The sequence below is a fragment of the Dendropsophus ebraccatus genome, chromosome 12 (genome assembly GCF_027789765.1).
Source record: "Dendropsophus ebraccatus isolate aDenEbr1 chromosome 12, aDenEbr1.pat, whole genome shotgun sequence".
NCBI classification, from domain to species: domain Eukaryota; kingdom Metazoa; phylum Chordata; class Amphibia; order Anura; family Hylidae; genus Dendropsophus; species Dendropsophus ebraccatus.
The window spans coordinates 22,969,743-22,986,197 of record NC_091465.1 but is presented as its reverse complement, the minus strand read 5'-3'; the positions used below and the strand labels follow the sequence as shown (position 1 = coordinate 22,986,197).

The 16,455-nt window shown below is 42.3% G+C and overlaps 1 protein-coding gene across 1 annotated transcript; it reads left to right on the top strand.

Annotated features, from left to right (window-relative positions):
- The first annotated feature begins 235 nt into the window (after positions 1–235).
- Positions 236–13,867, top strand: UTP3 (UTP3 small subunit processome component). Its single transcript, XM_069947423.1, has 16 exons — positions 236–338; positions 2,888–2,972; positions 3,833–3,889; positions 3,998–4,054; positions 4,314–4,443; positions 5,350–5,424; positions 5,979–6,103; positions 7,424–7,570; positions 8,270–8,341; positions 10,127–10,167; positions 10,250–10,346; positions 10,428–10,568; positions 10,991–11,112; positions 11,204–11,261; positions 12,901–13,008; positions 13,622–13,867. The coding sequence occupies exons 1-16, from the start codon at positions 322–324 to the stop codon at positions 13,712–13,714; spliced, it is 1,425 nt and encodes a 474-aa protein (XP_069803524.1). The 5' UTR covers positions 236–321; the 3' UTR covers positions 13,715–13,867.
- Positions 13,868–16,455: the final 2,588 nt, after the last annotated feature.

Here is a 16,455-nt window from a genome sequence, read left to right as displayed (position 1 = left end):
TCTCTATCCTCTATTTGACATGCTTAGCCCGGTCTCCATGTCTCCCAGCTCTCTAATATTTCGTGTCTACACATATAACACAGCAGTCGCGCCATTCTCTCAGTAAGGGATTGTAGTAGACCCGGAGATGAGAGATGAGAGAAGAGAGGCGACAGCCATCACTTATATATCAATAATTCACATTCCCGACGATATGTTATACGTTCAATTCATATTCACTAGTGGAACTAAATTGCGGACTCTTGTTGCTGGAGGGAGGTCATTGTTAGCCGGACCGGAAGTTGTACGCACATGGGAGCGGAGTCTGGATAAGCAGCCAGCATGGGGAAGCCTCGGAGGTGATGATTGCTGTATACTGTGTGATATGGGGAGGGATTATCATTGTGTGAACACTGTTGTGTCTGAACAGTGACCTAAAGCTCCACGTCTGCACATTCTGTAGCGCTGGTGGTGATGTCTACCCCTGGTAGGACACCTCACATCTATAACTATCTGTGGGGAAGAAACTGCATGTCCCCACGTAATATAGGGGACACAGAGGTCTAATGGTGGTCAGAGGGGACTGAGTTACCAGAACACACAGTGCAGATATGAAGGGTCTTGCACCTGGCGAGGATACGCTATAACAGGATGTTACAGTAAGGGCAATGTGGAGAAGACTTTAAAATGGCGATTTTAAGAAACTTTGTAATTGGGTTTATTAGGCAAATATGCCATTATCTGCATTCAAAAAGACTTTTCCCAGGTCCCGTTCAAATTTTCACGATAACGATCGCATTTGAGCGATAATCGGCTTGTGTAAATACGGCTAGCGACTAAGTGACGAGCGAGAATCGTTGTTGGTCGTTCTCTAAAAATTTGCAGTTCCCTTTGTGTAAACAGCCTGTCACAGAGAGATGGGCTCAAGCGATCTTAAAAATTATCGCAATAACGATTTTTTCAAACGATTTAACTCTTCGTCTAAACGCTGATCGTTATAAAAATAAAATTGTTGACTTAAAATCGATAAACGATCGATTGGGCGAATTATCGCTTTGTGTAAAAGGACCATTAGACAAGATTAAATCCACAGTTTTGCAATTTTGTAGCAGAAACGCCGCGGATCCGCTGCATGATCTGCAAATCAGGGCTGTGGAGTCGGAGTCTGAGCTAGTTTTGGCTGGAGTCGGAGTTGGAGTCGGGAAAAAAATTTACCAGCTTTAAAAAATTCTTTAAAAATTTTAGAATTGAGTTTTGATATAAATTTTATAAGTTTTGCTCATCATTATATTTTATGAGCAACATTCTAATAGGACACTGGCCCTATTAGATAAGGGGGGTCATGGAAAAGTTGTCGGCCACTATTTGGCAGCTTGTTTCTGAGCTGGAAGAGTCCATTGTGTGGGGGGAGATCTGTGCTGTTCTTTTTCCTGGATGCTGGATGACTGTATATGAGCAGCAGTGTAACATGAAGATTTCCTGTGTAATATAGAGGAGGAGGAGAAGACATAAGTAGTGAAGCAGTAACCTCTGTCCTGTGGTGTTTTCTCTCTGGGAGAAGATTGTGTGTTTTTCTTCAGTGTTCTATGGCAGCAGCTGTGTGTGTGCTCTATGGCTGCAGCAAGCTGTGTGTGTGTGCGCGCGCGCTATGGCTGCAGCAGGCTGTGTGTGTGGTGTGTGCTATGGCTGAAGCAGGCTGTGTGTGTATGCTATGGCTGCAGCAGGCTGTGTGTGTGTATGTGTGCGCTATGGCTGAAGCAGGCTGTGTTTGTGTGTGTGTTATGGCTGCAGAAGGCTGTGTGTGTGTTTGTGTGTATGCTATGGCTGAAGCAGGCTGTGTGTGTATGCTATGGCTGCAGCAGGCTGTGTGTGTGTTCTGAGTTGTTCAGGACATGGAGGCTGAAGACTTGCTGAATCCTCTGCACACAGGAGAATCTGCTTTATATTCAGTATTCCTTTATTCACTCAGAAGTTGCACCAGGATCCTGTAGGACATTAGGGAGAAGCTGCTGAGCCAGTGTGATAAATAACTCCCCTGGTATCTGACCGGCCATTTATGAAGGAGCAGGAGTCTGAGTCGGTCCTGATAAAATTCAGGAGTTGGAATTGGAGTCGGAGCTGCGGCTTACAGACTCCACAGCCCTGCTGCTAATATGGATTTTGAAAACCTTTTTTTTTCTTAAAGGGGTAGTGCGGCGCTCAGAAATTATTCACAGAATAACACACATTACAAAGTTATACAACTTTGTAATGTATGTTATGTCTGTGAATGGCCCCGTTCCCCGTGTCCCACCACCCCCACCGTGTACCCGGAAGTGTTGGTGCATTATACATTACCTGATCCGTGTCGAGGGCCGTCCGCCATCTTGTGCCAAACGTCATCTTCGGACAGACGGCCGAGTCGCTGCCGCCCGTCCCCCCTCCGTCGCGTCACAACTGTGCTCAGCCGCGATTGGCTGAGCACAGTTATGCTCAGCCAATTGCGGCTGAGCATCGGATGACACTGCGGAGGGCAGCCGGCATTCGGGACAGTCGGAGCTGTTCGCCGGCCGCCCGAAGAAGACGTCACTCGCTGAAGATCGGAGACTGGTGTCGGCACGTGACAGGTGAGTATAGCGCACCACACTTCCGGGTACACGGGTGGGGGTGGTGGGACACGGGGAAGGGGGCCATTCACAGACATAACATACATTACAAAGTTGTATAACTTTGTAATGTGTGTTAGTCTGTGAATAATTCTTTATTGCCGCACTACCCCTTTAAACTTGTTTAGTGACATCTGTCCAGTTTAGCATGGATTTGCCTGCAGAAAAAAATGTGCAGCATGTTATTCTATTGACTTATTTTTATATCTCTTGGCTTATAGTATTATATGAATGATATAAACCTGAGTATTTTATTATTATAGGAACCTAAGGCCCAGGAAAGATAAACCAGATGAAAATGTGTACGATGAATCTCTGTCCAAGGCAGACGTCCCGGATTCTAAAGAGGTGATTGGCCAAAGCATACTGTGCATTTTCCTCTGGAATAAGAACTATTGGATTTTTTTTTTAAGTACTTGTACCAATACTGGCGATTACCCAGTCCATGTGAAACCTGCTGATTACTGGAGGAAGTTGCGGGTAGTGGCACAATTTAGTGAATGTCTGACCCTAATAGTTGCACCAAGCCACCTAGATTGGGAGTTTCTCTGCCCTATCTAATACATGGGGTCCCAAGCTGGTGACCCTCTATATAATTAATTAGGAAAAAGCTATCCTATGCCAAATCTTAAGATTATATTTAAGCCAAGATCTGATGGCTGGGCCCCCCAAAGATCATGAAATAAGGAAGATTGTATATGGCCATTTTTATCAGTCCCATAGCCAGTGAATGGTGCACACAAAGGAAAAGGGATTCCCACTCTTGTCATCAGCATAGGGCCCAATGTTTGGATTCCCGTGAACCATATACTTGACTATCAAAGATGCTATGTTCACCCTCCCTCACGCTATCTGCTGCTTCCGATTCACGCTGTTGGTGTGATGATCGCCCATATGGACAGTATGTAACCCAGTCATCGGTGCTGCACAATATCAACAGATATTGCAAAACTACAATTCCCATCGCGCAAAGCTTTCGCTGTCCAGGGAACTCTAGTTGTGCAACAGCTGGAGGTTCACACCATTGGCTTAGGCTGTGTAATGTAGCTCAGACCCATTCCTTTGGGTTGGACTGAGCTGCAGAACTTTCCTGGATGGGAGATGTGCTGATTTTGGATTTTTTTTTCTCCTATAATAATTTTTTTTTTTTCTAAAAAGAATGTTTCTTGTTATTGAAGCTATGACCAGACTGTTTTGTCTCCTTCCAGTTATCCTCAGACTACTATAATGACGCCATTGATAAATACCACGAGGAGAAGTTTCAGGTAAATCCTCATTTCCTTCCCGTGTGTTAATAATAATTCCTATGGATCTGTTATTTTTTTACTTTCTCTTCCTTTTAACCACGTTTTTTTTCTTACAATTCTTTCCAGAACCTGATGGCACAGGGAGTGTCATTTGGCAGCGATGAAGAACAGTATGACAGTGCGGTAGGTAAACAGTTTTCTGCTTCCTTTAATCTGGCATTTGATAATACAGATATAAATATATATTAGGCATTTACAAAACTAGAAGCTGAACCCTCAGCATAAAGAATGTTATTAAACATTATGAGGTATAAGGTCAATAGGATGCCATATTATATATTGTGCCATGTCCGTCAGATGGAGTGACGTCCACTGCAATGGCCTCTACAAATAGCTAGTCATTATCAAGCGGTATTAATATCTAGTTTTTGCTTTATTGCAGGATGAGGTTATGCCTCTTGATATTGGGGAAGATGATGAAGAGGAGGAGGAAGAGGGAGAAGATGAGGAGGAGGAAGAAGAGGAGGATCGTATTTCCATGGGCAGTGACCTAGAAGATCGTGATAAAGATGGTAAGAAATCAGTGATAGATCTTCACCTTGAGTATATGCATCTCTAGGCTTTGCCAAATTTTACCAAACTTTGGGTCCCATCCCTGAGGTCCTCTCTAATTCTCAGTAGAAAGGTGAAGCGGTTCTTTCGGTGTTTTCTTTGGTCACTTCTGATGCTGATTAAGGGATCTATGATGGTCCAGACACCCCCGTCTCTTTGCTTCTTTCCCCCTTTAGTTTTAAGCGGGCGCAGACCAGCTGATCGTGGTCTGGTAGTGAATGTGGATCCTCAACCCCCAAAAAGTACAACCATCCAATAGACACTTCCCAATTGGTTCCCAAGTAATAACTTATCCAGCAAACAAGTACAATTAACAATAGACCACAATAAGGAGAGAGACAACAATGGAGACTTTGGAGGGTGTCTAGAAACTAGCAAAGCGGGCATAGTTAACCCTTTCATATACATTACATCCATGGTAATAGTGTCAAATAATTTAATGAGATAAAACCCATACAATTTTACTCTACTTTATACATCATGATGTTTGGGAGGAAAGATTGGGGCTAACCCCCGTCCGTACACTGCTCGCTCTCTGGCAGCCGGCCCTTGCCTCTAAACTATGGGGTCCGAGAGAACTTACATATTGGCAAACCACCTAAGTACTATAGTCAAGGGCAGCAACTAAGCCCCAATCCCCTCTATCACCCCATCATACTGTTCCTGCTGCAACATATTGTACTGTACAGCCAATCACAAGTTCAAGTTTAGTAAGGTCTGGCTCTTGAATGGTGAAGGGAGAATAAAACCTAAATACTGTACTGCTAAATATTGCTTTAGCATTCTGTTGTTTTGGGTGTGTTTTACGGATATCGGTGCTGCACTATAAATAGTAGGATGCACTAACAATTGTGTAATCTGTTCAGGTCTTCCAGATGAATTGGCCTGGGGACAGAAGAAGAAGCTGTACTATGACACAGACTACAAGGAGCTGAAGAAAAGTAAGTAGGCCTTCATGACTGCACATTGGTTCTACTTTATTTCCACAAGTCGGGATCTCTCCCCACCTGACATATACGCACAAATATATAAGAAGAGAATTCCAGGAAGGTTAAACTTTAATTCCTCCAAAAATGACAAAAGTTAAAGGAGTTCTCTTCTTTGGACCATCCCTACTTGATTGAAGGGGTCAGAGAATATAAGAAGTTGCCATAGCCTACGTAGCTGTCATTTGCGCCCTCAGTGCATTGTGGGCTTTGTGCAGGGATAAGTTTGTGTTGAAAACCAATTGCTGTCCCATCCAGACAGCTTACAATAAAACCACAAGATATAAAAGTATATATTTAATGGGGGAGATTTATCAAACATGGTGTAAAGAGAAACTGGCTCAGTTGCCCCTAGCAACCAATCAGATTCCACTTTTCATTCCTCACAGACTCTTTGGAAAAATGAAAGGTGGAATCTGATTGATTGGTTACTAGGGGCAACTGAGCCAGTTTCACTTTACACCAGTTTGATAAATCTCCTCCAATATGTCTATTTTTTTTTATAATAGAATCAAAGAAAACTAAAGAAGAGCTGGAAGCTGAGGCCGCCGAGGAAGAGGAGGAAGCTCAGAATATTCAGAGGCGTTTGGCAAAGAGTTTCAATGAGGAAGATTATGGGCTGGATTTCATTGAGGTAAGTTGAAGCCTGAGCTCCCACATTCTGTGTATATGTTGGCATAGAATACAATTAAATCTATGGCTCAGTGCATCTGTATACACCAATTATAGTGCACTTAAATAGTGTGGACAGAGCCTAAACCATGGATGTTACCTTACATTCACTATCCTGTTAGATAGCCCAAGCACTGACCACCAACAAGATGAACAAGGGTAATGACTATGTTATTAAGGCCATGTTCGTTCACACAATGTATAAACATTGGCCATTGTCTGACCCAGCCGGTCAAACAGCAGCCGCTGTCTGCCATGTTTACCTGGCCAATACTGCAGTACTCCAATTTGCCATAGACCGCAATGTAAAGTATGCCCGGGAGCCGTACTTTACACTTTGAGCACAGGCTATTTTGTATGGCCATTGTTTACTGAATAGTGGCCGCACAAAATAGACCTGTCAATTATTTTGTGCAGCCACAGAGAACCATGGCCGTAGTGTATACACTTTGGCCGCTGTTCCATACACCGCTATACAATTAAGCAGTGCTGGTAAACAACGGCTGTTGTTTAACAGCCAAATAAACTGTGTGAACGTGGCCTAAATGTGCAAACTGCATCAAAATCCACACTGGATAACTCACATAATTTAATATGATATTCCACTACAGCCTATAGTGCAGTATCATTTTAATGTATACTATAATTATAATCTATTTGGCATATATCATATGTATTAAAGTGTAACTGCCATTTAAATGTCACTTTTCAGACATCAATAAATATCAATAGTACAAGCGATTTTAAGAAACGCTGTAATAGGTTTTATAAAGCAAAAGAGTTTCTTTCTGTACCAGTATTCAAACTGTACAGTTGCTTGTCTTCTCTTCCTCCTCACTCATCCCCTCCCCTCTCCATAGGTTATAACGGACTCTGCAAAACCCGTCTTCACTTTGATCCTCTGTAATGAAGACGGATTTGTCTCATAATGAACAGATAAGAAGTGAGGGGGGAGGCTGGGAAACAGCTTTTTGAGTACAGAAAGAGGATTTTTGCCTAATACAACCAATTACAGAGTTTTTTAAAAACATTTGTACTATTGATTTCCGCAAAAATATTTTAAATGAGATTACATTTTAAGGCTTATTCATTCGATGGATGCCAAAATATTCCCCATTTGGGTATGCATCAGTATGGCATTTTTATCTGTACAGAACTGTGTATCTTGCTGTGCTATTTCTGTATTGCATGCACCAAAAACAAGTGCAGCTGTGCAGTGGTCTATATCAGGGAAGACTCCCAATGTGTACTTCTGATATACATTACAAACAAATCTTTGCAGGCATTTGCCGAAAAGCCTAGTGAAGAGAAACCCACAGAGGAGAAGATTGTAAAAGACTTGGACAAGATGTCTGAAAAGGAGAAGAGGAAATTGTTGAAGAAAGAATCTCCAGAACTAATGGAGCTAATACAAGATCTGAAGCTGAAGGTAACACTACTGTGTGCTGCTAAAGATTTACACTCTGCAGTCTTAGGGTCCTATTACACTGAAGGATTTTAACGATTAACAATTGCAAACGAGATTGTTTATCGTTAACCTATAATTGTTCACCATATTACACAGAACAATAATCGTTAGTTACGATCGTTACTATGATCGTTATTGCGATCGTTACTACGATCGTTTATTCCTTCTGATCCCAGAAAAACAATGAACAATGTGCTATTACACTGAACCATTAGTGAAAAAACACAGAACTTGAAAGAACGTGGAATTACAGCGAACAATGAACAATAATTTTAGGTTCAGATCTAAATCAACGACATACGAACGATTTTTTTGAACGTTACCTGCAATTACACAGAACAATTATCGTTTAAATTCGAACGATTTAACGATTTTTCACACGATAATCGTCCCGTGTAATAGGGCCCTTAGATTGAACAACGTTGGTTGATTTTCCTCCTGACCTCGGTATAGATCTTCCCTAGAGAGGAGGAAACGCTGTGTCTTGTGCTGCTTACCGGTACTAACCCTGTATGGCCTCCCTGCTGGAGGAAAATGATTGTGCCCCCCATTTCTCAGAGGGTTAAGCAATAAAGAGACTACTAGATGATGAGAAATTCCTGGCTTTGATAGTCCAGTAATTTAGTAATTTTTTTTTTTTTTTTTTGGTCTCTCCAATAGTTGGCTGAAGTGAAGAATGAATTGGAGCCACTGATGAAAATGGTGAAAGATGGAGTTATCCCTAAAGGAAAGGTAATAAATTTTACTGCAAAAGAAACAGAAATCAATAGTACAGGCGATTTTAAGAAACTTTGTAATTAGGTTTATTAGCTGAAAAATTCATTTTTATCATAAAAAAGCAGTTTGACGCTCTCCCTCTGTCTTCATTGTTCTCTTATGGAAAGGGGAGGAGTTGAGGGAGATGAGGCACCAAAACAGGACAACAAAGAGTTAATTTACAGCTACATCACCAGCTATCTGTTCTGACAGTCAGCACTGACCTCCGAATACCAGCTTTCACACAGGTCCTTATGTGTAATCCTTTGTTCTCTGCTGGTGACTAATCTCCCTCCTCCCAAGGTTACACAGAGTTCGACTGATGTAAAAGAGTCGAGATTTCCTGATAATGAGCAGTGGATGAGAGAGAGGAGGAAGGGGGGGGGGCGACCTGGGAAAAGTTTTTTTGAATGCAGATAATAGCATATTTGCCTAATAAACCCAATTACAAAGTTTCTTAAAATCGCCTGGACTATTGATTTCTGCAACAACAACAAAAAAAAGACAGTGACACTTTAAAGCGGACAAATGTAAAAGTTCTGTGTAGGCAGAGGGGTGGGGGTGGGATTATAATAAAGAATCTATACTTACCTGTCCTTGTGACCCCGCAGCATCGTCAGATCTCTGACAGCCGCAGGTCTCCTGTTTCTTCCAGCTTCCTGCATCATCACTTCTAGTGGGAAGTACCTGCTCAGCCAGTCAGTGACTGCACCAGTGTCCCACCCCAGTAACTAACTGACTGAGCAGGAATTTCTGACCTGGGACATGATGGTAGGACCGGCGAGAGGCTGTCAGAGAGCTGCTGACGCTGTGCTGTAGGGGGGCACAGACATGGGTAAGTATAGACTCTTTATTATGTCGTCGTCCCCACCACCCCCTGTCTTCACCATATTTTTAGATTTTTTCGGACCTCTCAACTCCTTACTGACATTTGAAGTACATGTAACATATCGTATGGAAAAAAAAAAATTGTCAGTACATTTACAAATTTCTTGGCTATTATATACAAGGTTTCTTATGCCACATCATATTGGGGATTGAGCGAAGTCTATTGTTGCCATCAGTAAAGTAGTAGTAGTAGCTATATATGTAGTCACACTCCTGTTAAAATAGACAATGTACCTACCCCCGTTTGATTAGACATGATGCTGGCAGGACCCTCTAAATCACTTTGGTGATGTAGGAAATAATCACATTACATGTGGTTTCTTTTGTGAATGCCTGTATGAGTCGTAGAGACTTACTTGAAAGTTTACTTTGTATTGATGGTTGTTATCTGTATTGTCTTAGGGCCCTATTCCACCGGACGATTATCGTTTGCATAATCGTTAACGATTAACGATCTCAAACGACCGCTATTGCGAAAGACCTGAAAAATGTACACTCATTTCCATGGAACGATAATCGTTACTTATGATCGTAATTACGATCGTTTTTCTTCGCTATTTATTCGCTAATGCGTTCGCATCTATTGCGAACGACTGAACGATGTCTTATTCAATGCGAACGATTTACGAACGAGCAACGATAAAAATAGGTCCAGGTCTTATATTACGATCAACGATTTCTCGTTTGGTCGTTAATCGTTAACTGCATTTCAACCGAACGATTATCGTTTAGATTCGAACGATTTAACGATAATCTGAACGATAATCGTCCGGTGGAATAGGGCCCTTATTCATGGCATCAGCAGGTTGGAGGGGGGGTCTTATCTGCTGCATCACCATAAAGTAATAAAGGCCTGTGTATTGTGTTTTACAGGGCAGTAAGTACCTACAGACTAAATACCAGCTATATTTAAAGTAAGTCTCATGAGGACATTCTGCCATGTTCTTTCCCCCTGTACTCGCATTGTCTTCATTCTCTTCTCTTACATATGTCTAGTTACTGCACAAACATCAGTTACTACCTGGTGCTGAAAGCGAAAAGAATCCCGATCAGCGGCCACCCTGTGATCGAGCGACTGGTCACCTACAGGAACGTAAGTTGTTACAACGTCCTTCCTGTAACATCCTAGCTGTCTCCTGGTCTCCGTTCACACTGTGTCTTTTCTTCCTTTTAGCTGATCAATGACTTGGCGGTGGTGGATGAGAGAGTATCTCCGCAGATTCGTCTGCTGCTATCTGAGGATTTCCAGAAAAATCTTTCAGAAGGAAAAGTTAGCATCAATCCGGCTAAACCCTCTAAAACAGTTGTCGCCAAGGTAAGCACACAGGGAATTATTCTGTGTTCACATACTAGTGTCTCCACATATACGGACTCTGTTAGGAGTGTACCAATCAGGGGGCTCTTCTGTTATCACCTTTGTGTGCCCCAACAAGGCAAGGTGGGCAATTTCTTTAGTGTGACCTTATTGACGGAAAAGAAGGACTCCCTTGACATTAGGACACCATGTTAGGTCCATCATCCTACTGCCATGTTCTTTGTAGACCAGGGATGGGGAATCTTTATCCCTCCAGCTGTTACAAAACTACAATTCCCATCATGCCTGGACAGCCAAAGCTTTAGCTTTGGCTGTCCAGGCATGATGGGAATTGTAGTTTTGCAACAGATGGCAGGCCAAAGGTTCCCTATCTTTATGACCTATTATGACTTTCATGACCTTTTATATGTTGTGTATTGCAGCGCTCTGTATCCGAGGCCGTGCCTGGTGATGACAGCGATATGGATGAGGAAGCGGCTCTTAACTACTACAGAATGATGGAAAACAGATTGTTACAAAAGAGGAAACCTGAGGAGCGGCCAATGTACGTAGTCTTCCTGATCACAGAGTAACGCAGCTTTCCTCAATGCTCTTTGTTCCTCCCTAATATTGTGAAATTGTTGTTGCTTTTCTAGTATGGAAGCTCCATCTGATGAAATGGATCCCAATGCCAAGAGAGGCATCACTTACCAGGTAAGAAGGGAGAGAAAAGGGCTGTCCTACCAGTAACAATGGGGGGACTTATTACAGACTGCCCCTTTATACAACCTTACCGACGTCTAAGGACCACCGTAGGACAATTAATACATAACTTTTATTATAGTTATTAAAAACACGGTCCACAAATAATATATATACACACACCATTAAATGTGCTCCATATGTACAGTGCCTTTTCCTAATGGATGCCCACTGGAGAGGGGGAGGGATTTGATGGTAGACTGTGGTGGGAGAGTAAAGAGAAAAAGGGGAGGGGGTATTGGTGCACAGACACACGATAGCTCTCCATGCCTTTTGGGGTGCCCATTTCCTTAATAGGGTGGCCCCAACCACGATGGTGGTCCCTCTCCTGTTATACGTGCCCAGGAGAAAACAAAGAAGGAAGAAAAAGAAAACAGAAAATGTGTAGAAGTGACTAAATGTGTCAAACCACCTGCAAATCACATTAAAATTCAGCAGTTAAAGATAGGTATATAAACACACAATATTAGTTCTGACGCGTTTATACCGTTCTGATAGTAAACTGATTCATCAGGGAACCATTTAGGTACTTGTATATATATCCTAAAAGAACTTACTGCTGAAGTGGACCAAACGGATGGTTAATGGGTATCTGGGATAATAGTAACTCATGATATGGATGGCGGTAGAAACAGGTAAGGTACTAGCGTTCCATAGATACCAGTATAGTTAAATATAATATACACCAAAACATGACACCATGGATGTTAATAGCTAAAGACAGTATCACGTGACCCCACACAATGGTAAACATACCAGTATAAGGTATTAAAGCAAGATGCCCTAAATTTATTATAAGCCATTGGCCTCGTAATAAGTTTAATGCATCTTTGACTGTTTGTGCACCACAATTTGTGCTATCAATTATGTATTTATGGCCGTAGTGTCTTCTCGCTCCTCCTCCCATCTCTTTCCCTACTCGGGGAGCAAGGAAGCATTACACTTTGTGGCACTTCAGAGTCTTGGGAACACCTATTTGACACTTTGCACAGGGGAATAAAAGGATTATTCTACATTATAGAAGCACAGCTGGATATATGAATGGTACCATGTGTCCCAATGACCTAATAAATATCTAAGTGTCAGCAGTTTGGAACCTGAATTGCATCTGAGATTCCCTTTAATCTTATACCAGGTATGGGGAACCTTCGGTTTTGCAACAGCTGGAGAGCCGAAGGTTCCCCATCCCTGGCTTATACAGTGCATGAAAGGGTAATGTAGTCATAATGTTAACACATACCTGTCGCTAAATCTAACTTTTGAAAAGTTATTGATCACAGCGGGTCTCTGTTAAGATCCGCTCTGATCAGAAGGTATAACTGGGGAAGATCACAGCAGCGCAATGCAATCCCTTGTCCAGCCCCACAGTCCATCAATATTCCCCATAGAGGTCTATGACAAATTTTGGATGGAATGCAGAGACGGCTGGGGAGAGGATCACACTGCCGCCATCTTTTCTCTGCTATATCTTCTGATCCCCGCTCTGATGAGTAACTTTTGACATGTCTGATATATGTCAAAAGTTATTTACTAAGTAACTGAAGAGAGTGAAACTTTTAATATTAACTTCTTATACTTTGATCCTTTGTAGATCGCTAAGAATAAAGGACTTACACCGAAAAGAAGGAAGATTGACCGTAACCCAAGAGTTAAGCACAGAGAGAAATTCAGGCGAGCCAAGATCCGCAGAAAGGGCCAGGTATGTATCTGTACCTTGTGTCGCTGTCCGCTTTATGTGCTGCATTTATCACAACCAGCAGTTTGTGAGCAGATTCTGTTTGGGCTTAGAAAAAACATGGTTGCTTTCTTCCAGAAACAGCACCTCTCCTGTCCTTAGTTTGGGTGTGGGTTATACAACACTGTTTCATTAAAGTGAATTGAGCTGAACTGTAATACCCCACACACAGCCTGATGACAGGGGTGTTGCTGTTTAGGCAAGAAAGTAAAGTGCTTTTTCTAATCTGCAAACCCCCCATTTAACACTGTTGCCTTGTGGTCCTGGATTCTAATCCAACCATGGCCATGATATGCATGAAGCTTGCATATGGATATAATGTACATTGATAATCTGGAGAGTAAAATGTTCAAACAACCTGTCACTCAAGCTGATGCAAAACTACAACTTCATTCATACCCTGATAGCGATTGGGATGAGTAGGGACTTCTGTCCTGCCAGGCACAGGTGTCTCTGCTCCTTCCATAGTGTTCTATGGTGTAGTGACATACAGATATGGTTCCTATATGAGGCCTCCACATTTGGCACCATTATTGTGTTTCCTTTGTATCCTGACCTAGATTTGTAATATTTACAGGTACGCGAGGTGCGGAAGGAGGAAGTCAGATATTCCGGGGAGATTTCTGGTATCCGAGCTGGGGTTAAGAAGAGCATCAAGCTTAAATTCTAAGCTGGGGACAGATTGTACGGTGACCACCTGTGTTTGTATTTGTGTAGATTTTCCTTTATTCCCAAAGACCATTATTTTGTTATCCTGTCGCAATCACATTTACAGATTTCAAAATCGGCATTAAACGGACAGAAATTTTCAAAAATTAATAAATTCTGTTCTTCTTTGTTCTTTAGTATTGAACAATGACTGTCCCTGCCTTACTGGCCCAGATAGGAGTCTAAAATAGTACAGCACAGGATGGATAAAGAAAAAAATAGTTGTATACATTCAGTTCATTGATTGCAGGGCTAGTTGAAAGGGGTTATCCAGCGCTACAAAAACATGGCCACTTTCTTGCAGACACAGCACCACTATTGTCTCCAGTGTGGCTGGGGTTTTGCCACTCCGTTCCATTGAAGTTGAATGGAGCTTAACTGCAAACCCCACCTGAACCGAAGACACGAGTGGTGCTGTCTCTGCAAAAAAAAGTGGCCATGTTTTTATAGAGCTGGATAATCCCTTTAACCCTACTCTGATTCCCCCTGGCTACAGAGGTTTGTGATGTGGTTCACTAGTTGAATAAATTATATGAATTTTTACATGACGTTACAACAGTCCATGATGTCATAAGGCGTCATACCATTACAACATCCATAACACCACAATGCAACATGACATTACAACATTCCATGACATCACAGTTCTCCTGGGATGTCATGGAATGCCACAGAGCTTTTAAATAGACAATATTTTTTCTAATCAAAAGCTGACAGTTATAGATTTGTAAATAACCTCGATTTAAAAATCTCCAGTCTTCCAGTACTTATCAGCTGCTGTATGTCCTGCAGGATGTGTATTCTCAACAGTCTGACACAGTGCTCTCTGCTACCACCTCTGTCCAGAGCAGGAGAGGTTTTCTATGGGGATTTGCTCCTGCTCTGGACAATTCCTGACTTAAACAGAGGTGGCAGCAGAGAGCACTGTGTCAGACTGGAGAGATCACACCCCTCCCTACATACAGCAGCTGATAAGTATGGGAAGCCTTTAGATTTTTAAATAGAAGTAATTTACAAATCTGTATAACTTTAACACTATTTGATTTGGGAGTACCCCTTTTTAGATTGCTTTTAATGGAGGGGTGTGTGATGTACAAATCATTCTTTCTCCACCATAGCAGTGCACTGCAATGGAAAAGTGTCAGTTCAGATAAGATCCAAAGTCAGGGTTGGGCTTGCATCCAATCGTGTGAAACAACTGGCCTTCATATGTGTTCATAGAGGAAAGCCCCAGCTGCACAGGAGGAGGAAGGAGCTTTTAAACACTTCTTAGTATCCACACCTGCCAGCCCGAGGGAGAAGCAATGGACTGTAGAAGTAAAGAAGCTTTGCTGATACATGAGTTAGGGTATGTGCACACTATGGAATCCTGGCCGATTACCCACCGCAGATTCCACAGCTCGCATCTCTGCTGGTCCCATAGACTTCATTCTATGGTTTGACAGATTCCGCCAGCAGCTGCTGTCTGTAAGGGAGAGTGTTAGGCAGGAAATTAGTTTGCAGTTAGGCAGGAATCCGACACAAAGAACCCAACAGTCCTTATAGAGCAGGGGTCTCAAACTCGCGGCCCTCCAGCTGTTGCAAAACTACAATTACCATCATGCCTGGGACAGCCAAAGCCCAGGCATGATGGGAATTGTAGTTTTGCAACAGCTGGAGGGTCGCGAGTTTGAGACCCATGTTATAGGGGCTTAACATTTTTTAAACATATATATATATATATATATATATATATATATATATATATATATATAATTTTATTTTTTTTGCTACTCTTTGCTGCGGGCTTGGACTTGTAGTTCAGCTGTCAGGAGTCTTTGTTCTGTTGCTGACATTCTCTTGGCTTGCTGGCATCTGTAGTTCAGCTAGACTAATCCTCACTGTGCAGTGTCCTGTGCAACAGGTGCCATGAAAAAAACAGCACCAGTTACACACATACTCTATACGTCTACCCCCAAAACTGCTGTCAGTAAAATTGTATTGAGGGCTACCAACAGGCTGTTTCCCATAATTTGGGGTAATGTGCGATTAGCCAGCCCCAGAGGCATCCATGCATTTTCCTGTCCATTTCCATGGTGTATCCATCATTTTCTGAGGTTTCCAGGCAACCTTCCCTGTGCAGAGCTTTGGTCTCCTGCAAAAATGCTCGAGTTTCCCATTGACTTCAATGGGGTTTGTTACTCGATACAAGCACTCTAGTATCAGGAAATATTCATCTCAAGTACCTGAGCATTTTACTCGCTCATCTCTAGTCACCATGAGACTAGTCAGAAACTAGAAGAAAGTTGCAAACTGACTTAAGTGGACTGAAGATGAATGACTACTGCAGCCCCGAAACTCACAGTAGCCACTAACATTCATAAAAAAATAATTTCCACATTAAAGGTGTTCATAGCCTCCAAGCTTTATTTCAATAACACTGGACAGGCACTACTGAGCAAGGCTAGCTTTTAATAGTTGCTAGGGAACATTGGCCCTCCAGCTGTTGCAAAACTACAACTTCCATCATGTCTGGACAGCCAAAACTAAAGCTTTGGCTGTCCAGGCATTATGAGAGCTGTAGTTTTGCAACAGCTGGAGAACTAAGGCTCCCTGCCCTCAGCTGCTACAAAACTACAATTCCCATCAAGCTGTGGCTGCTCAGGCATGATGGTAATTGTAGTTTTGCAACAGCTGTAGGTCCTCAGGTTCCCCATAGCGAAC

What these genes read in the sequence shown, in the direction of transcription:
- UTP3 (XM_069947423.1), top strand. An exon ending in ACCACGAGGAGAAGTTTCAG is followed by an intron (nt 3,890 to 3,997) that starts GTAAATCCTCAT and finishes AATTCTTTCCAG; the next exon opens with AACCTGATGGCACAGGGAGT. An exon ending in ATGGGCTGGATTTCATTGAG is followed by an intron (nt 6,104 to 7,423) that starts GTAAGTTGAAGC and finishes AAATCTTTGCAG; the next exon opens with GCATTTGCCGAAAAGCCTAG.